The sequence below is a fragment of the Sapajus apella genome, unplaced genomic scaffold (assembly GCF_009761245.1).
Source record: "Sapajus apella isolate SASKATOON/1434 unplaced genomic scaffold, GSC_monkey_1.0 scaffold24, whole genome shotgun sequence".
Classification (NCBI taxonomy): Eukaryota; Metazoa; Chordata; class Mammalia; order Primates; family Cebidae; genus Sapajus; species Sapajus apella.
Window position 1 is genome coordinate 23,058,990 of NW_022436964.1, and position 22,383 is coordinate 23,081,372.

Below are 22,383 nucleotides of genomic sequence, written 5' to 3' on the forward strand. Positions count from 1 at the left end.
CTTCGCTTCTTATGTCATGTCCTTGGTAGTGAACATTTCACTGCAATCATGTTAGTGTAAATCACTAAGCATTCAAAAGCTGGAATGTGCCGGATAAGGCAGTCACTAGTCCTTGAAATCAGCCATTAAAAGTTAGTTGAATACCTCAATGTGTTACATACTGTCATATTAAAAGAAAAATGTAATTCCTTGTCCAGGAAATAGTCTCCCTGTATATATGTATAGAAAAACATGTTGTTTTAATTAGCTGTAGAAGTGTGATAAATTATATATTTAATATATCAGCTCTTTCAGTTTTGTATCTTGACAGAATTGAAAATCTCTTTACCACCATTCCAACTTCTAGAATTACCTCAAAGTTAAAATGCAGCTGACCCATTGTAGATGCGGCTGGTGTCTTGGAGTTTGAGGGCTTTTGGAGCTGTGACAGCACGTTGGGTCAGTAAGTGACTCTTTCTTAAAGACTAGCTTATTTAGGCTCTCGTGCTTGTTTAGGCTATGGTGGTCCTGAGAATGATCTTTGTTTTCCACCCACAGCAAAGGAATACAAAGGAATGATGCATATACTATTGTCTTCAGCACATTAATTAGATAATGGATTTTTTCCTAGGATTTTTTTTTTCTTGATTGCTGAGAAAGGAATGTCGTGTGAGGAAGAAAAGAAGAAAGATCAAGACTAAGTCAGTTCAGGAGAAGTCACTAGTGAACTTAAATTTCTTAATCTTTGCAGTTTGTATTTCTGTTGCTTTATAAAACCATTCTTTGAAACATAGATGTGTGTATATACACCTGTATGGACACACACACACACACACACACACACACACACACACGTGATGTTTCCACACAGAGATTAGTTGCCTTGGAGTTGAAAGCCTAAGTTGAATAAGTTAAATGTCTAATAAAAGAGAATTGTTCAAAGGAAGCATGGTCATGGTGTAGCAATTCACTGAAACATTATGTAGCTATATAGAATGCTTTCAAAGTATTATATATAGCACTCTGTGGATAATGCCTCCAATATAGGGTTAAGTGATAAAATACAGTTCAACTAGATTTGTTTACATTGGAAATATTTTGAGGCATATAATTACCTTTTGATGGCTTCAGAAAGTACTTATACCTTTGTAGGTTTATAATTTTTTTTTTTTTTTTTTTTTTTGAGGCGGAGTTTCGCTCTTGTTACCCAGGCTGGAGTGCAATGGCGCGATCTCGGCTCACCGCAACCTCCGCCTCCTGGGCTCAGGCAATTCTCCTGCCTCAGCCTCCTGAGTAGCTGGGATTACAGGCACGCGCCACCATGCCCAGCTAATTTTTTTTGTAGTTTTAGTAGAGACGGAGTTTCACCACGTTGACCAGGATGGTCTCGATCTCTTGACCTTGTGATCCACCCGCCTTGGCCTCCCAAAGTGCTGGGATTACAGGCGTGAGCCACCGCGCCCGGCAGGTTTAGAAATTTAAAGATATATTTAGGGGTTACAAGTGCAGGTTATTACATGGATATAGTAGATAGTGCTGAAGTCTGGGCTTTTAGTCTAACCATCACCTGTATAGTGTACATTGTACACATGAGGTAATTCATTTCTCATCCCTCACCAGCTTTGATATCTGTATTTGCTGCCTTGCTGCCCATTTTGATGTCATTCAGTTTCACATTCTCATCAGCAGCAATTTCCACATTCATAAATGTTTTAAGCCACGGCATGCTTCTTCTGACTAGCATTCTCATCAGCAGCACTTTATATATTCACAAATGTTATAAGCCACGGCATGCTTCTTCTGACTAGCACTCTCATCAGCAGCACTTTAATTGTGCCAACTTCAGAACTTCCCTTACCGTGACATTGGGCTAATAATCATCCTACATTGACATCAGTATCTGCATACGTGCTTTATCGCACCCCACGCCCCTTTTCCTGCCCTCATGGTGCATTGTTTGTTCTTTGAAGCTTTCATGCCTTTGTTTCCCAACAGTTTTTACTTTTGAAAGTTTTACTGCATTGTTTTCATAAAAAATGTCCAGCTTTTCCTACTGTTACTTCTAGTCGCTTACTGCTTTTGTGCTTACTGTGTATTCAATCTCCTTGGTTAAGAGATGAGGTTAATGATGTTTCTAATGCAATTGTAAACTAAGGACAAGCCGTGCTAGTGTACAGAGGACTTCGTGAACGTGGCATTTGCTGACACAGTGATACACCTCTGCTCAGTGATTCCCACCATGTGCCAGTGGTGAGTATAGTTAACATACTCGTGCTGACAGTAGAGTTTTATTGGAGTCTATGTAAGTTAACTGGAATATTTATAAGAAGATTACAAGACTGTTATTAGGTGATTTTAGTTTTATTTTTTGTGCTGATAACTTTTCATATCTTCTGTAACAAACATTTCTTTTATATTTGGTCAAACAAGTGTTTTTTATGGAGACTAGGAGTGTCAATATGATAGAGTAGGTTACCTGCTAATCCCCTAGTTATAAAACAACTAGAAATAATGGATAGTGTAAAATAAACAACTTTTATTTGTGCATGCAGAGGCAAAAATAACACAAAGGATAATATCTCTCCATGCCTACAAGTTAGGGTCAGTTGGGTCCACCACTCTATTAACTGTGTGATGCCTCTGTGCTTCGGTGCCTGCGTTTACAAAGTAGTGATGGTAGCAGCATCTGCCACGTGGAAGAGTAGTTTTGAGGGTTAAAAAACAGTGTTTGGCATATAATGACTGTTTGTTGTTGCTGTTGTGAGGAAAGGGAGAAAGTGGCAGCTGATTGCTCAAGACATGAGGGAAATCCAGAAGGGATTCAGAGAGAAAGGATGTGTAGATTAGCAAGGGAGAGCCAAATTGTGGCGATGTAGGAGAAATTTGCCACGATCGGAATGGATGCAGAGCTGTTAAAACTAGGATGCTAAAAGACCCCTCAGGCATGCAGGGCTGGAGTCTTAAAAGCCTGTACCATTACTTAAGTGCACACTTGAGAAAAAGAAAAAAATGGAAAACAAAATTAAGAAACAAACAAAAATAAGAGCGCTTGCTTGCCTGAAACTTAGGCTTGAGTGGTAAAGGGCAATAGGATAGAAGAGAAGGAATTCCTACCCATGTGGTCAAATTCGTACCTTTTATTCTAAATGAGAAATTTAAAATGAAACTTACGCTGGCTATTAATGCCTCTAGGACATCTGGCACAGGCAGTTGCAAAATCTTTGAAAACCCACTGAATAAAACTCTGGTTGACTAACAAATAGATTCTGGAGTTTTGGCTTTGTGCCTTAGATGTTCTTTGACTTTGAGTAAGCCTTCTCTCTGGCCTCTTTCCTCCTGAGTAAAATATGAGGCTTGGTCATGAATGATTACTGTTCCTAACCTGTAAGTTCATATATGAGTTTTGGGCATTTTGAATCCCCTGAAATAGCATGTGGTGACAGGTTGAGGGCTGCTTTTCCAAAGAGCTGATTGCCATTAAACTAAAGTTTTACTTATAACTCTTCAACTATAATTTTATGATTTCTAGAATAATTAACACAGAAAGATTGAAAGATGCAGATACCAGGTGTACTGTGTTTACTCAGGTGCAGAGGCAACCTCATCTGTTAAAACAAGTTTGAATATTGGCAATATTCAGATTAAAGCCCTGGTTATGGATCTGATTTTCTTTACTCTGAATTGTCTGAATAACTCTTTATAAATCATCACTTCAGCAAGTACACTACTGTTATGAGCTGTTAAGCATCTCTTTGAAATTAAAGACAGCTCACACCCTGATCCCTATCTCTGTAATGTCTGCATGCCTCGAGGATTAGATTAAGAGTATATTTCAGGCAATGTTACAGTAATTTATTTCTTAGGAAGTCTGTATATATTAATATAACAATTCATTCAGTAATGGATTGAATGTTTAAATATAGACATGGAAGAGGTGGAACTGGAGATCTTTCTTAGTGTTTAGCCATTATTTAACCCATCTAACCCAGGATTTCTGTTGTTTTGAAGACTAAAACGTATATATTTATTCACATTTAAGTAAGTGAAATCTCAGGAAGTCCCATTTGACAAAATTTGATTATTTCTCTAAATGGTTCTCTCTAGTTTACATTTCTTTTATTGAAACAATTGTTTACAGGCCGGGCACGGTGGCTCATGCCTGTAATCCTACCATTTTGGGAGGCTGAGGCAGGTGGATCACCTGAGGTCAGAAATTTGAGAGTAGCCTGGCCAACATGGTAAAACCCTGCCTCTACTAAAAATGTAAAAATTGTCTGAGTGTGGTGGCGCATGCCTATAGTCTCAGCTACTCAGGTGGTTGAGGCAAGAGAATTGCTGGAACCTGGAATTCTAGGTGGAGGTTGCAGTGAGCCAAGGTCATGCTATTGCACTCTAGCCTGGGTGACAGAGCAAGATTCTGGTTCAAAAAACAAACAAACAACAAAAAAGCACAATTGTTTATAAGCAATTGAATACTAAACTGGTCCTGTATGTGTTTTCCCAAAACTAGAACTGCACACTGATTGCACTTCATTCTAGGTTGTTTTTTCTGGCATTGCCTGGGATTTCCTGTGGTATTTTCTGAATACCTTACCTTGTGTCTTCTAGTCATTGTTCTGCGGGTACTTTTAGTACACAGCCTGGCTTTTAGACACTTTGCAATTGTCCTTCAAACAAAAGGACATTATTTAGAAGTGGAGTTTAGAAATAGAACTAGAAATCAAGGAGGCAGAATTCAGAATTGGCTGTCATCCTTTACCTTTTGTAGATAGGTATTTGGGGAAAAGTGTGCTCTCCTGCCCCTGGCAGGCTATTTCTCCCTCCCTTTTAACTGTACTGATGTAGATTTACCAATTTTACTTATGCATCTCTTATTTAAAGAATTTATTAAGTGAATATATTGACCAGATATAATAATGACATCTTTTTGATTTAGAAATTACAAATTTTCTTTTAAGTATTAAATACAAATATTATTTTGAATATTAAAAACAACTTTTTGTTTTCCAGATGCCACTGGGTACATGACTGTCTGCCTTAGGGTAGGCAGGCTGCAACCTGGCTTAGTGAAGAATAGGTACACCCCTCATCGAAAGTCTTTTCCCTCCGTAAAAAGTTATTTTTTCTGCCAATTTTGAAAAATAAATGCTGTTTTATGGCTGCTGCATGTCATGCTCCAAATGTTGCTAATTTTTAAATAATGATCTCTTTGTTCCATCAATTCTTATTAGCTTGAGGTAATACTATACTTTCATAATAAGCACATTTGTAGTTCTGTCTAAGCAGTGAAATAGCAAATTCAGCAGATTAGTAAGTAAATTGGTTTGGAATGTTTGTTGATAAGACACAGCCAGTGTTTTCCTGCATTATGTGGACATAAAACATTAAACGTTGTTGGCACTCAGATCAAATGGATATTTTATCTAGTGTCTAGGTTTGTAATAATAATGTGATGTTCTCAGTTTAGCTTGATTTCTGTCAGTAAATTCCATTGGAAGTCCCAATGGCATTGATTTTTCCTGTAGTATGGTAAATAAAAATCAAAAACACTTTACTTTTATTATGCTAGTGGCTTTGTCAGGTTTTGATTAAATTAGAGGCAAAAAGCTGGCTTTATAATTTATGTGATGCTATTGCTTTCTGTACATTTTACATTCAATTTTGAAACTTTTCTAAACAATGATTGACGTGAAATCTTATGATTAGGTTTCTGAATGTGCTAATACCATGGAGATTGTAAGATGATAATAAATACTTTGATTCTTTTGAGTTCATGTATGCCTTGTTATTTTTTTTTAAACCCACTTGTAAATAAATTCAACCATAACCTTGTTGTTCTTAAAGTCTTGTAGAAAACTATTTAGGAACAGATTTTGATAGCCCAGTCTCATGGTACATTCAGTTCTTTGGAAAAATAATGATTGCATTATATGTAAAAATGTCAGTATTTGACAATTTTTTTACTCTGTGAAAACTGCAATTTCATACAACTCAAATGTGTTACTTTGCATTTTTCCCAACCTGAGCACAATTTCTTTTCCTTGGAGACATAATGTCTTATCCTTATAGACCACTCAGTTAGCACATATTTTGGGACACATTTTTTTTTCTTTGTTATTTTCACCTTTTCTTTGGTTGTAAAACTGGCTGTGAAGATGGAGAATCAGCAAGGGAAGTGTATGTGTATTTTACATTTTAATTTTATGATGACTTTGTGTCTTCATATTCTTTGTTTTGCCACCAGCCAATGAAAATTTGTCGTGGCTGGCAACATTCTGCAGGCTGACATTTGTGCACATTGGTCGTAGAGGTTAAGTAACATGTCCAAGACTCGCAGCTAGTGAATGGCTAGAAGGTAGCTCTCTTTATCATCGTTTTAATTTTTGTAGAGTTGTTTTAGTCCTTTTCCCTTTTAGAGATATTAGGTTCCCAGGCTTCAGAGAAATGGTGAGTTGAGTATATTTTTACACCTGTTAAGTGAGCCTCTAAATTCTGGACTATTTCATTGTTTTATTGTTAATATTCTTTATTTTGTTTTGTAGAGATTTTTGTTGTGCCTTAAAAAAGTTGAAACTTAAACAGAAAGGATTTGCTATGATATGTAATGTGTTTGAGTATTACATAAATATTTCCATAGTTGTTGATAAAGTCTTTTCTTGAGGAGTAAACTTTATATTGCTTTCAATAGTGAGCCACGGATCTTGTTTAAGAATCTTCTTGGGGATCCCCTAGGAGAGGAGTGAGTCTTTCATGAGCTGACAGGACCATGTAATATATTTTGAAGGGAAATGAGAGGAAGAGGATTTACAGCCTTATTCTCTTCTCATTTCTGTATGCTCCCCTGAATAGTTAATGTCCTTATCTTCCTTAGTTGGCATGATGGCTGCCCTTTAAGTACTCTCCTTAGCAGCTATTTTGTATCATCTGTTAGATGATGACTCCTCTGTTAGATGACCCAACTCTTATTAGTTGTTGGGTCAAAATATCTATGATTTTTGCTATCGTTTACATAGATGACCAATGCTGACTTTTTTTTTTTTTTTTTTTTTTTTTTTGGCTGTGGTGAGCTTCTTTTTCAGGTACATTGCATCATGTTAGTGTTCTTGTTTGGAGATCTTGTTTTGCCATTTTTTGACTTTGTATTATAGATGCTATAATAAAATAGCATATGAATCTAGAGATTTTTCTCATGGATAGTTTTTTGTTGTTTGTTTGAAACAGAATCTCACTCTGTTGCCTGTACTGGAGTGCAGTGGCACAATCTTGGCTCACTGCAGCCTCTGTCTCCTGGGTTCAAGCAATTCTCCTGCCTTAGCTTCCTGAGTATCTGGGACTACAGGCATGTACCACCACACCTGGTTAGTTTTTGTATTTTTAGTAGAGATGGGGTTTCTCCATGTTGGTCAGGCTGTTCTCAAACTCCTAGCCTCAAGTGATCCTCCTGCCTCAGCCTCCCAAAGTGCAGGGATTACAGGTGTGAGCCACTATGTCTGCCCCCCACGGGTAGTTTTGAACTCCATAAAGGGAAAGGACTATATATTTTACTTTCTTATTTCCATAATCTGTCATATTACCAAGCATATTGTGACTTTCATATGCTTTGTCTTACACCTATCTTTGTTTTTTTAATTATAAATTGACAGTTTATAATTGTATAAATCTATGGAGTACAAAATGATGTTACATTTTATTAGTATACTGTGGAGTAATTAAGTTAGTTGACATGTGTGTCACCTTAAATACATAACATTTTGTGGTGAGAACATGAAAATTTTACTCTGTTAGCAAGTTAAAAATGTGTAATACTATCATTCCTCTACAGGTTATATGGCTCTGTCTCCTGTTTTGCCTATCTTTGATTTGATGCTCAGAATATGTTCTTCTGGTGCCATGTTGACAGCTAAGTTTCCCAAGGATATGCCAGCTTTCTTCTAGGAGTTTTCTTCTCATTCCTACCATGGTTTGAGAATTGTTGGAGCTGGTGTCCTCCTAGTTGTTTTATACATTACTAGTAATCATTCTTTTCACTGGTAAGGAAACTGAAGCTCATAGACCTGAAATAACTTGCCCTAAATCACAAAGCTGTTAAGTGGCAGATGACAGGCTTTACATACTGTCTGTTCAGTTCCAAAGCTTACACTCTTCACTGTTTTTTTGAGACGGAGTTTCGCTCTTGTTGCCCAAGCTGGAGTGCAATGACATGATTTGGCTCACCACAACCTCCACCTCCCAGGTTCAAAAGATTCTCTGCCTCAGCCCCCCGAATAGCTGGGATTACAGGCATGCATCCCTACACCTGGCTAGTTTTGTAGTTTTAGTAGAGACGGAATTTCTCCATGTTGTTCAGGCTGGTCTTGAACTCCTGACCTCAGGTGATCCACCCGCCTTGGCCTCCCAAAGTGCTGGGATTACAGGCATGAGCCACCACACTCGGTCACTTTGTTTTTTAGACAGATTGCTGCTCTGTCGCCAGGCTGGAGTCCAGTGGCACAATCTTGGCTCACTGCATCCTCTACCTCCCAGGTTCTAGTGATTCTCCTGCCTCAGCCTCCCAAGTAACTGGGACTATAGGTGCCTGTCACCATGCCCAGCTAATTTTTGTATTTTAAATAGAGACAGGGTTTCACCATGTTTGTCAGGCTGGTTTCGAACTCCTGACCTCAAGTGATCTACCTGGCTTGCCCTCCCAAAGTGCTGGGATTACAGGCGTGAATCACTGTGCCCAGTCTACTCTTTCAACTTTATCACACTAACAGCCCCCCAAAATAGCTAGAGTACTGGTAAAAGAAGTTGAGGTGGGCACAGATAAATGTTTGTTTCCAGCCAGATATCTTCGTTAATAGTGTAGATCAGCTTCTCAGTGTTGTTTTTGTTCATGCATGTTGTAAGGACATATATAAAATATGAGCTAATGTTCTGTAAGAAACTTACACCACACTGATAATGCCTTACTTCCTTGTGAAACCCATTGCCTCAGAGGTAGCATAATTATCACCGCTTTTTTGTTTGTCTTGTAATAGGAATTTTGAAGGCGTATCCTTTGGTATGTTTCTCTTCTTTAAAGTGTATATAGATTCGAAATGTATCCTTTTGAAATACTTTAGTATCAGTGTTATTGAGAGGTGATGCATAAAGAACAAAACTGTATCATTTCATTTAATTTCTTAAGTGCTTTAGAATTTAAACTGTAGAATTCTCTGCTATCCATTATTACATTAGCATTTTAGGGGAACTATAATGCAGAACTTAATTTTTCCTTGATGTCACCGCTTCTCAGTAAAATCATACCTAAAGCCCTATAATTTTTTTCTCTTTTGTAGTTTTAAACACAGCTTTATAAACATTTGAAAGTCGGCATTTCAAAAAAAATTACTTAAATATAGTTTTTTCCCTATAGTATTCAGTACAGAAATTGTAAAGTTCCCAAGTTTGAATCTTTGCCTATTTCAGTATCTCACTCCTGCACTTACCTCACCTCACTACACTCCCCATTTCCTGCAGGATGTTTGAAACCATATATATATATAATGCCTCACAAGACTGAGATTTTGCTCAAGTACCTGAAACGTAACAGACGCTGCTGTGCTCTTCATAGCAGAGAATGGTGGTGTAGCAGCCAGAGCACCTCACTGGAACATCACCCCAAGCAGCAGAATCATTGTGGTGTTTGGCAAAGGGAAATTGTACTGTAGTGGATTTGGTAGCTTTTCTCATCTGCTGAGTTCCATCCTTAAGTCCTGGCAGCAGCCCTTTCACAAGTGGCCCAAATGTTTCTCTTAATGGACATCATTTACACATAGCAAAATTTGTTCAAAGAGACTATATGAGTGAATAAGTCTGGCAAAAATCTGTTCTTAAGGCAAGGTTTCCCCTAGTTCATAGTTGTCACCTAATATTATTCTGACAGCAGTTTTTTTTTTTTTTTTTTATATTTGGGGAGAAAAATTTTGCTTGTTACCCAGGCTGGAGTGCAATGGCGCGATCTCGGCTCACTGCAATCTCCGCCTCCTGGGTTCAGGCAATTCTCCTGCCTCAACCTCCTGAGTAGCTGGGATTACATGCGCGCGCCACCATGCCCAGCTAATGTTTTTGTATTTTTAGTAGAGACGGGGTTTCACCATGTTGACCAGGATGGTCTCGATCTCTTGACCTCGTGATCCACCCGCCTCGGCCTCCCAAAGTGCTGGGATTACAGGCTTGAGCCACCGCGCCCGACCTACTGACAGCAGTTTTAAAAAAACCTTTTAAGATGATATATTTTTATAATTACGAAAGTTTAAAAAGCCTCTTTTTCCCGGTTATTTATCTTGTTTTAAATAGAATTGGCAATATTCCCTATACACACTTTTGTGTTCCCATTTTTTATTGATTTTAATATTATATTCAACTAATATGTTGTATAATGTATATATTCATATTGTATATTTCATCAGTCTTTAAAACCATTTCTTCTAATGTATGCATTATAGAACTGTGCCATAATTTATTTGGTTATTTTAAAAAAGATTCTTTTGGATAATTTGTAAAGGACATTCATCTCTTTATTATCATGAATCATATTCAGTGATGTTTTTGAGTGAATGGGAGAATAAAGGCTTTAATTTTCCCTAGAAGGGTAAATAAATGTTTTGATGGAAATACTTACATATAGGAAATAACTTGGTATCTGTCTAGACTGGCTCTGTTCTAATCTGTGTTGTCATTTTAAAAGGTTAGTATTTATGGCATACATTTTAAGAAATTTTTTGGATGACCTTTGCAGAGATGATACTGGAGGCCCAGAGGGGAAGGATCATCATGTACTGAAGTACTAGGTTGCACATGCCAACAAATAGCAGCTTTATGGCTATCTCTTGTGACTTGTTGGAAAACGCTGACATTTGAGTAATCTTATATTCATTTTACAAATTGAGAAACAGGTTTAGAATTATCACCCAACCAAGACTATGTAGATTACATGAATGAAACATAATTTTAACTTATTCTGATAAATTTTTAAAAAGTACATATTTTTAAATTTTCTGATGGGTTGGATCAGAGCTCTACACTTAAAGCCATACTTATCTTAGAGTAGTTTTGTGTCAATTGGACTAATGTTTTCAAATATATATTTTCCACTGTGACTTTTTTCTTTTATGTAAAATTTATTTTTACTTTGTATGAAAAGTAATACAAATTAATGTATATAAAAAGCAACCAAAAATAAATAATCATTAAAATAAATTTTGTATGTTTACACAGTTGCTGAGAACATCTTCTCAGTGTGACCCTTCCTCACCTTGGGAAGTTTTATTAATCTGTGGGAATATGGCAAATTAGTAAAAGTGGAAAACTTTTGAAGATTCTGTGAATCTCTTAAGATTCTCAAGGTGAATTTGAGCAAGCCTGTCTTATTAGAGCCAAAAAGTTTTGAGGATTCCCTGTGCTTCAATTTAATGGGGCTCCTTCTTCTTGGCAAGCAGGGAGAATAGTTTTGGGGATGCATTTACGACATCATGGGAAAGGTTAAGAAAGGAGGGTTGTAAGCTGGCTGTGAGTGACTAATTACTGTGATTTTATCTATAGGTAATTGTAGACACTGAAGTTATGGTCAGTTTCTTAATACCCAGCCTGCACACACACATATAAATTAAATATTTTTGTTTTAACTCATATTTCTTCTTGAGGACTATTCTTGGGTCCTGCTTGCATAGCTATTTCTACTGCCTTTGTCCACGAGGTTTTAATTCTGCCAGAAATATTCAGAGTAAGAGGCAATGATTGGTTTCTTGGGTCTAAGTGAGAATGAATACTTTTAATACTACTGTAAAACAGCAATTTCAGTCTATTGTGTATATGATCCAGGAGTTTCATCTATAGGCAACTTTGAAAAAAAATGAGTTTATAAAATAAATTTTTGTTTTTATTGACATGGCGATTAAAAATGTGAAAAAAGCAATTGAAGGTATTGTTGGTAAGGCAGCAGTATTTTCAACAGCTTTCTTCAATACATTTATCCAAGTTTGTATTGGGTTTCCCCATGCCCACCTCATAGTGGTGTTTGTTTGCGGGCTGGCCCTCTTACATAGAATGACCCTTTTAGCTAATGCTTATGTTTCCTTATTTAGGACAAAGTTTCTGATACCTTGGTGCCTGGTATACTGGGGTTCTGCAAATTTTGAAAGGCTGATATAGATTTGAGGAACTGCTTTGTATTTAGACTCATGGTTTTCTTGACTGCATGTTACTTGCTACAAGAAATGACAATGTTTTTGTAAAAATATTAGTCTAGGAGTCTGTGGTTTCCACCATGAAGTAAGAGGCTCACTGACCGGGAAAGAAAAAAATTAAGTACTATTCGCATAAAATCTTTTTTTTTCCCCTCAATTTCTGGGAAACCTTGGAGACATTCATGAAGAAACTTAAGGAGAAAGGAGGCCTTTTTGCTTGTGCTGACTCTTGTTTTCTTTTTGCTGAAGGATTGCAAATTGATTAAGGCAAGCTGTTTATGAAGTTATTGCTTGGCTGTAAGAGCAAAGCCTACACCAGCTGTTTTTGAGAGCTGTATTGTTTAGCAGTGACTGTGATAATAGTACTTTTAGAAAAATATACATGTACATGCCACTGGTTCTCAGTCTTTTTGGTCTCAGGAACATTATGTTCTTAACTCTTGAGGACCTAAAAGAAGATTCTTTTATTTTCTTTTTTGTGGGTTTATTTTATTGATATTTATTTATTGGAAATCACACCAGAGAAATTTAAATTATATTAATTCATTTAAAAGTAGTAATAAAAACTCCGTTTACATAAACAGTTACATTTATTTTCATTAAAAAATGATTTTTCCCAAACCATAAAAAATAATTAGAAACATCAGCAAGTCAGTGCAATATGACTTCACAGCACTTGTGCCCTGGCAGAAGCATCAATTAAACAACTGTCAATCCTGAAAAATGCCTTCAAAAGAGCTAAGAGAACCAGATGAGAGATGATGGCATGTGGGTGTAGCACAGAAATGGGAAAAGATGCATTGAAGAGATAGGAAGGACAATTTTACATTACCTGTATTATCATCCCCTAACCTCAGGCAGTACAGTGAGGAGAGGGATAGGGATACCTTTGTGGAAAGGAGAGTGACATGAGAATCAGATTTTCCCTCAGATCCCAATCTAAGGTCTGTTGCAGTGAAACCCAGCACCCCACAGTCCCACAGCCCTAGATTACTGGCTGGTACTTGCAGACTGTCCTTCCAGGATTGCCCCAGTGTCACACCATCTCTCATCCTCAAGACTAGCTTAAGTGCCAGGCCAGTACCCACATCCTTAGACTCCAGACCAGCACCCACAGAGCTAGCCTCTAAGCCTGCCTCAACAGTAGCCAGCATTTGTAGTCCCGGACTCCATACCCACTCCAGAGCCAAGATAGCCCTCACAGACCCAAGCTCCAAGCTGGTCCCCTGGCCTAGGATCTAGACCAGCCATTATGGACCTGAGTTTCATGCCTGCCCCAGTGAACCCAGTGTACAGGTCTACCACAGAAGATGCTGGCATTGGGCCAACTCCCACAGAACAAGGATCCGGGACCATCTCTGTGTTTCTAGTTGATAGGGATCCACTGGATCTTTAGTGCCAAGCTGGCCCACAGTAACCCAAGATCCTGGCATGACTCAATAGACCTCGGCTGTCGTTTGGAAAGTGTCTGTTCATGTCCTCTGCCTAGTTTTTGATGGGGTTGTTTTTTTTTCTTGTAAATTTGATTCAGTTCCTTATATATGCTGAATATTAGACCTTTGTCCAATGCATAGTTTGGAATAATTTTCTCCCATTCTGTAGTTTGTCTGTTCACTCTGTTGATATAGTTTCCTTTGCTGTGCAGATGCTTTTTAGTTTAATTAGATCCCATTTGTCAATTTTTGCTTTTGTTGCGATTGCACTCCAAAAGCACAGGCAACAAAAGAAAATTTATATATATGGGATTTTATCAAACATACTTCTGCACAGGAAAGGAAGAAATGAACAGAGTAAAGAGGCAACCTACAGAAAGTATGGGAAAATACTTACAAACCATATCTCTGATCAGTTGTTAATATCCCAAATATATAAGGAAATTAAACAACTAAGTAGCAAGAAAATCATAAGGATTAAAATCGGGAAAAGGACCCGAATAGATGTTTCTCAGAAGACATAAAGATGGCCAACAGTTATATGAAAAAACACTCTATGTCACAGCTCATTAGGAAAGTACAAATGAAAGCCTCACTTCTTATTCTTATTAGAATGGCTATTATCAAAAAGACAATAAGCGTTGGTTAGGATATAGAGAAATGGGAACCTTTGTACACTGTTGGTGGGAATGTAAATTAGTACAGCCATTATGGATAACAGTATGGAGATTGCTGGAAAAAATTAAAAATAGATCTACCATTTTATCCAGAAATTCCCATCTGGGTATATGTCCAAAGATTATAAGGGAAATGAAATCAATATGTCAAAGAGATATCTGCACTGATACATTCATTCAGCATTATTCACAATAGCTACAATATGAAATCAATCTCAAGTGTCTGTCAGTCAAAGAATGGATAAGGAAAATGTGGTATGTATACACAGTTGAATACTTATAAAAGAAGGAAATCCTGACATTTGCTGCTCCATGGATGAACCTGGTGAACATTATGATAAGTGAATTAAACCAGGAACAGAAAGACAGATACCACATCGGCTCACTTATATGTGGAATCTAAAAAAGTCAAACTTGTAGAAGCAGAGATTAGGGTGGTAGTTACCAGGCCTGCAGATTGGGGAGATGTTAGTTATATTTTTTTGCAAATGTCTTTAGTATTGGTTTTAATAAAAGACAACTAGATTACTTTATTTATTTGCTTCTGCATTCAATCTCTTATCATGAGAATTTCAGCTTCCCATAGACAATGTGGTTGGAAAGGGAGCAAACAGTATTTTAATAGCCTTTCTAGATAGTTATGGACATTCTTCTTTGACTCTTTATCAAAAGCTGACAAATAGTAATTTGGTTTCAGTGTGGAATTTAAAATCGTATCAGTGAACTTTTTGAACTCTATTAAGCTGAAAATTCATTGGTATATCTTGGATTTTAAATGGCTTTTTCATCCATGCATGATATTTAATACTGTGCATTAGTAAACAAAGATCTGAGTTATCCAGATCTTTTAGGTGTTGACACATCTCTTTATCTGGTATAAAAAATTACAATCATTTTATTATCACTTTCACCAGAGACAGTTTTAAGCATTTGGAAGCTATTGAACTTACAATAATGGATACAGATTTTCTAGAAATTTTAATTGTGACTCCTAAGTTTGATTTTTAGCATTGTTGACAAATACTCTAGTTGTTTTTTTTAAAAATGACTCTTTTTTTGGTTTATTTTCAAGAAAATTCCTGCCAACCACCCAAGTCTGAATGATTGTAGTTTGCTAATAATTTTTTTCATGGAAAAATGGTGTTCCGTGAAAATGGCAGGTAATTCAACCTGCAATTCAATTAATTACACAAGTGCCTTTTAAAAGATCACTGTTGAACTTCAGTATATACAGAAATATTGTATGCATACATTCCTTTTTTTCACAGATTTAATAAAATCGATGCTTCCCCCCCATCAAGGCATTATTAAGAGAAACTGCCTTTTTGTTCCCTCTGTTATTATAAGGTAGTCAATATAATGATTGCTTTGGTGCCACTACCTTGATTCATGCTGAGGCACCAACAGTTTTACTGTCTACTGGTTTATATCACCGTTCCAGATCTTAACTGAGTAATATAGGTAAATAACATGTGTGTTATTATGAAAGTAGTTTTGACTCTACAGATGCCATGCAACAGGATTGAGCATCCCCTGGAGTTCACAGATCATATTTTGAAAACTGCAGTTATCATTCAATTCCAGTTGACTCCTTGAACATCATTGGTTCGAGTTGTTTAGGTCTACTTACATTGCAATTTTTTTTTTCAATAAATACATTAGAACATTTTTTGCAAACCTGGAATAATTTGAAAAAACTCTCAAATGAATCATGTAGCCTAGAAATATTGAAAAAAAGAAAAAGATATGTCACGAATGCATAAAATATATGCAAATATAACACCATTTTATCATTTACTACCATAAACATAAATCTATTATAAAAAGTTAAAATTTGTCACAACATATGCACACAAACATAGATGTAACCAAATACAAAGGTGCAGTATTAAATCATAACTCCATAAAATTAGCTGTAATGTATCCTGTGCTATAATAATTTTTTAGACATTTCCTTTTGCTGTTATGGTGAGGTCAAGTGCTGTGAGAAACAGTCTACATTTAGAGTCAGATTGCTTCATTGCAAATATAGGCAAAGGTTCTTTTGTTTTCAAATACTCTACCCATGGGTAAGTACCACACATTTTCCATTGTAAAAATAATAACAACAACGATAACATGATTATTATAATGTTATAAGGTACCCTTCATGCTTCAGTTGGCATTTGATATATTTTGAGTTATTTTCAGCCTCATTCAGTCCTCCTCATTTTGCCATCAGTGCAAATCTAATTTGACATTTTCTAAAACAGGTAAGTCAACGTGGCAAGGGCTGGAACACACTCACTCACCAGTGCATTGTAGTTAAGCACATTGCTCTACAATATTCATTTATCAGACCATGAAAGCTACTCATGTGGATGTCTAAAATGTGTCACAGCCCTAGACTGTGCAGCTTTTATTCTGGCCACTTGCTCTGAGGTACTGTCCTCTGATATAGGGATGAAGAATTTTTTCTAACATGTTGTGTCTTTCTGTATTTTTGTGGTGCTCTGTAACATTTTATGAAGTGCTGTTGTTGTGGAGTAAATAAATATACATTTTAGGCTGGGTGAGGTGACTCATACCTGTAAGCCCAACATTTTGGGAGGCCAAGATGGGTGGATCACCTGAGGTCAGGAGTTTGAGAAAGCCTGGCCAACATAGTGAAACACCATCTCTACTAAAAATACAAAAATAATTAGCCAGGCATGGTGGTGGATGCCTGTAATCCCAGCTACTTGGAAGGCTGAGGCAGGAGAATCGCTTGAACTTGGGAGGCGGAGGTTGCAGTGAGCTGAGATCACACCATTGCACTCCAGTCTGGGTGACAAGAACAAAATTCTGTCTCAAAAAGGGGAAAATAAAGAAACATGCATTTTAAAGACTTGACCCTCTAGGGGTATTTTATGGAACAAAGGAGAAGATCTGACAAGGGATTTTCTTTTATATCCATGTAATGCCAGTATATTGCTTGGTACTTTATAGCTGCTCTGTAAATGCTAATTGTCATAAATTCTTGAACACAGAAGTTAATTCAATGAAGTTCAATTAAACTTTTATTGAGCCATGTACTATGTTAGATGAAGAAAGTAGAAATATTGGCAAGGTAGTTTCTGGGTTGTGAAGTTCTCTGATAACTGGAAGATAATCTCATACACATAAACCTGTTTTAGTACTGGAGCTTTTACCGTAGCAGTAGAGACACGGAAGGAGTAATGTGGGAAGGAGGGGATGGGGTAGTTATTTATACTGTCAGGGATGGGAGGGTCACAAAATGAGGGCGGTTATCTGGCCTTGAGATCCGATCTAGTGTTTGAGGCCTGAGGACGATTGTAAAGCGACTTCCCTTATTTTGCCTCTCTCAGGATTTATTTGGAAGACAAAATAGATTTGGTTTCTGGCCTTAATATCACAGATTCTGTTGAATGTTTGCGTCTTTTGTATCCAGGGTGATGGTTTTCCCTGGTTCCCATGTTCACGGTATTTTCATGCCTTCTCCCTTAAGAATTGCCTGAGGTTCTGTCCATTGAGGAGGAAGTGGAAGAAACAGAGTCTTGGGCGAAGCCTCTCATCCACCTTTGGCAGACGAAGTCCCCTAACTTCGCCGCCGAGCAAGAGTATAATGCAACAGTGGCCAGGATGAAGCCACACTGTGCCATCTGCACTCTGCTCATGCCGTACCACAAGGTAAAGGGGAGATGCTGTCACAGTTCCATTCACTGCTGTGTTTTCTGTGTGACCATACACCACAGGATCACTGTAAATTGCTGCGGGCATCCTTTGCACATAAGGAAGACAGTCATCCTTAGATAGCTGATGGCCTTCACAGAACCACAAACAGATCTACGTCCTCCTTGGGAGACACTTTTCTGAAAGTACTTTATCTTTTTGTTTTGAGATAGGGTTGTGCTCTGTTGCCCACACTGAAGTGCAATGGCACAGTCATGACTCCCTGCAGCCTCATACCCTGGCTCAAGCGATCCTCCTGCCTCAGCTTCCACAGTAGCTAGGACCATAGGTGTGAGCCACTATGCCTGGCTAACTTTTTAAATTTATTTTTTATCTATTGTAGAGACTGGGTCTCACTGGGTTGCCTAGACTACTCTTGAACTCCTGGCCTCAGGCGATCCTCCCACCTTGGTGTCTCAAATCTTTTTTATCTTATTTTATTCCATGGGAGGGGTACTTTCAACTTTTCCACGTCTTTTACCAAGAAACACAGAACTTAAAGCTTACAAATGGTAGACGCTTTCAAAGAGAGAGAGTTTAGACTTAATCTCTGTTTTTTGTTTGAAAATGTCATTCTCAAATAATAGAAACATCAGCCCTAGGCCCAAATTTTAAATGTTTCTTTCACCTTCCTGAAATGTGGAACATGCAAAAGACACAGCCAAGACTCATATATACTAAATTTTCCAGTTCAACCTCACCAGCCAGCTGTGCTTGATGTTGTTTTCAGCATTATTGCATAGATCTTATACCGATAGCACCTCAGCTTATGAAAGGTCACGGTCCTCAGCACTCAAAGAGTTGAAATGATCTTTAGGAGTCTCGTAAGGGTTCCACCGTGTAGTTCATTTTAAGGTATAATATATTATGAAATATATTGACACGAACATTGTGTTTTAGGTTATATTTTTATTTTTAGAAATAGAAATACTTTACTCAAGATTTAGAGTTTCTTATAAAAATAAACTGTTCAGACATTTCAAAGCAAGAAAATGTGTGATATCTTAATATTTTCAGACCTTTGTAAACAGAGGAAATAATTTATTCCCTTTATGTTTTTTAATGTGGCACTGGTGAGTGATAAACATTATTTTTCTCTTCCTTTAGTCATTGAATTTCTGTGTTTTAACTACTTATTGATAATTATTTCTACATTATAATCTGTCTCTATATTTCTCAATAATTAAAAATTCTAACTAAAATAATAAGATTTGGGGAGATTTAGTAATATAAAATCTGTAAGGTAATTCATTACTTACAGTTTCAAGTAAATACTAAACATATTTTTTATACCTTTTGGTATGAGTTGATAATTTTGTTTGATACATTATCCTTTCTTATTTAGTGACATGTGCCAGTTCTCTCTCTCTCTTGCTTACAAATAGTGTGATGAGGCAAAACCCCTTAAAGCCTCTCTTAATACTGCTGCACAGATAAAAACTCGGGTCTTTGCACATTCCTTCAAGTGTAGCAAGGTATGATTCTTCAGTAAGTGAAAGCCGATCTGTTCACTAGTGCATATGAAGAAGCAAAAGAATTGATGCTTTCCATGAACTAATTTTGGAAAGACACATTTTTAATAGCTAGCCACTTTCTTATATGAACAAGACATATAGAATATTGTCTTGTTCCTGGAGGTTAGCTTTTGGGTGGGAGTCTGAGGTGGAACGTTGATAAAAAACTAGTAGTTTGGTCAAGAACAACTGGAAGAACAAAAGTTAGAAGTTAGTGTCTGGAACAGGAGTTAGTGGATTTGAGTGACCAGAATGATGAGCTCTTTTCCATGTTTTTCACTCATGTGGAAATGTTGTGTTTTTCAGCCAGATAGCAGCAATGAAGAAAATGATGCTAGATGGGAGACAAAATTAGATGAAGTCGTTATGTCTGAAGGAAAGACTAAGCCCCTCATACCAGAGATGTGTTTTATTTATAGTGAAGAAAATATAGAATATTCTCCACCCAATGCCTTTCTTGAAGAGGATGGAACAAGTCTTCTGATTTCCTGTGCAAAGTGCTGTGTACGGGTTCATGCAAGTAAATGGATCTATAATTCATCAATCACTAGCTTTTCAGCATTTCACATCATCTTTATTTCTCACTTTTTTAGAACCTGTCAATCTGTTGCATGGACTATTGGCATTCTTAATGGTTATATCATTTTTTTTCACATTTCTTCTAGTAAAAGTATGAGTTAGTATATTCATTCTTTTTCCACCTCTTTTATGTAGTATAATTGGAGAGCAGTTCTGGGGTTTTTTTGTTGGTTTGTTTGTTTGGGGTCTAGATGAGAGTTCCATCATGAGGTTTCCTTTCACATGCTTAAATTTTACTTACTTTAAGATCTAGTTTATAAAAACTTAATTTGAAAGTCTGATATTGATTGATGACTGTTTTTCTTTGTGAATTCTAAAAGAGAAATGAATGTTCCTTCGGTTATTCTGAGAATTGTACTGAGTTAAATTTTTTGCATTTCATAAGGGTAAAAATCTCTGTTGCCTTCCAGGGGAGATAGTCATTACAGTTATTTTACCCCTGGACTGAGATAGTCTCATTACCTATTTCATTTTATTATTTTTAACAATTGGCTAAGTGGTAAATATTTATTGGTCTGCTATGTAAATCCTATAAAATATATAAATGGGATCTCATATACTGCAACTCTATTTTAAGGCATTTTAGTATTCTAGATCTTACTAAATTACATATTCTAGAAACACACTTAGGTATGGCCTGTCTCTATCAATGTAGTTTGCATGGTTTATAATATAGATATTATCTTCTATATTTACCTCGGAGTAATAATCACCTTATATTAGAGTTGAAACAGTTTCCATCTATCATTTATTAATTAGATACTATCTACTTCCTCAAGGGATTCAAACACCATCTGCTTGAAATGTAATAATAGCCATCTTCTTTTTGTATTAAAGGCAATTTGTAATACACACACACACACCTTACATTATTATGTGTATACAATAGGTAAAGTACCAGGACACAAAATAATTGGGATACAATCTGATTTCTGAATGTAGCAGCTATACAGTGTAGCCATACTATTTTATACACATATGCTTTAAGTCAGTATTTTATGGGCATGCTTATCTATGATAGGTTTTTTTCCTCGGGAAATTACATTTCTGTTATTTTGTTTCCATCTCAAATGTTATAGAAATTTTAAAAAAATTACTCATTGAATCTTAACCCTCTTATAAGGAGGGAATTTTAATATCAGAGATATTAAAAATTACTCATTTAAATATTTCAAAATTCTGTTATCTCAAGAAGTCAGAGTGGCATGTGTTCTATGATGCCATATAATTGCTATGTATATTTGCACCATCAGCCATCCCCTTAGATAGTTACTTTGGGTCAGGCATGAACTGAAAAGACAAATTGAATTGAAAATACTCCTTCATTGTGAACTCTGAATTTGCAGCATTTGCCCTATCATTGAGGTTAAAGGTAGATAAACTTAATTCTTGAATTAATTTAAAATTATATTAATTAAAAATATTAGGTCAAAATGTATTCATTTTATTATTTTTAACATTTTTTAACCTTGTCCTATGGATTACAACTTACTTTGAGATGTCTGTGCATGAAGAAACTACTAGACTTGACAGTTTAAAATTTTATTACCCATTGAAGATGTTCCATAAGTATTCTCTATAACTGTTGTTATTAGTTATCAATAAGACTCACATTCACCTTGCTTATGTTTTGTTCTGTGCAGTAGGAATCAAGACACTGTGGTAGGCTAGTGTCCTATTTTTATTTATTTTAGTACTGAGATCTACAATATTTTAAAGGTGAAAAAGACCTAATGCATGGTTACATTCTATTATTTTATAGGCTGTTATGGTATTCCTTCTCATGAGATCTCTGATGGATGGCTGTGTGCTCGGTGCAAAAGAAATGCATGGACAGCAGTAAGTGGCTTATTTTAGTATTGCTTAACCTTTCTTCTCACCCTACCCACGGTAGACACATTTGAGTCAAGTAAAAGATAAGATTGCTCAGGGTCTTATAAGTACAATCCCACACTTCCTTGTGTTTCTAGTCTTCCCTCTCAGAAGCATCTTACCTGTTGGTTCTGCATCTATTGTAGAAATATTAGGTACATTTCTAAGTGTCAGTCTTACACTTAGGAATCTGCATGGACTGTCAGTTTGTTATGTCCACATTTACATTTTCAAGGCCTCAGAATTTTGCTTCATTTTCTTATCCAGCAATATTTTGCAGTACTTGAAAATAAGTATTTCAAGTAACAGTCAGGGTGGGGGTATCTTCAGTGACCCCTGAAGAAACCATATTCATATCCAACTTTTCTTTTCCTTTTATTGAGTCAAGGTCTCGCTCCGTCATCCAGAT

At 36.6% G+C, this 22,383-nt stretch overlaps 1 protein-coding gene across 15 annotated transcripts in view; it reads left to right on the top strand.

Annotated features, from left to right (window-relative positions):
• Positions 1 to 22,383, top strand: part of KDM4C (lysine demethylase 4C) — a 343,287-nt gene that overhangs the window by 175,119 nt on the left and 145,785 nt on the right. For 7 of the 15 annotated variants that reach the window (XM_032291102.1, XM_032291097.1, XM_032291109.1 and 4 more), the window contains 3 exons: positions 17,786 to 17,967; positions 19,830 to 20,043; positions 21,865 to 21,941. In XM_032291102.1, the coding sequence (XP_032146993.1) occupies positions 17,786 to 17,967; positions 19,830 to 20,043; positions 21,865 to 21,941 (473 nt within the window). Of the gene's footprint in view, positions 1 to 294; positions 1,144 to 1,447; positions 1,650 to 2,134; positions 4,150 to 4,989; positions 5,754 to 17,785; positions 17,968 to 19,829; positions 20,044 to 21,864; positions 21,942 to 22,383 lie in introns of those variants that run through there. The other 8 variants (XR_004272681.1, XR_004272683.1, XR_004272680.1 and 5 more) reach the window with 8 other exon arrangements.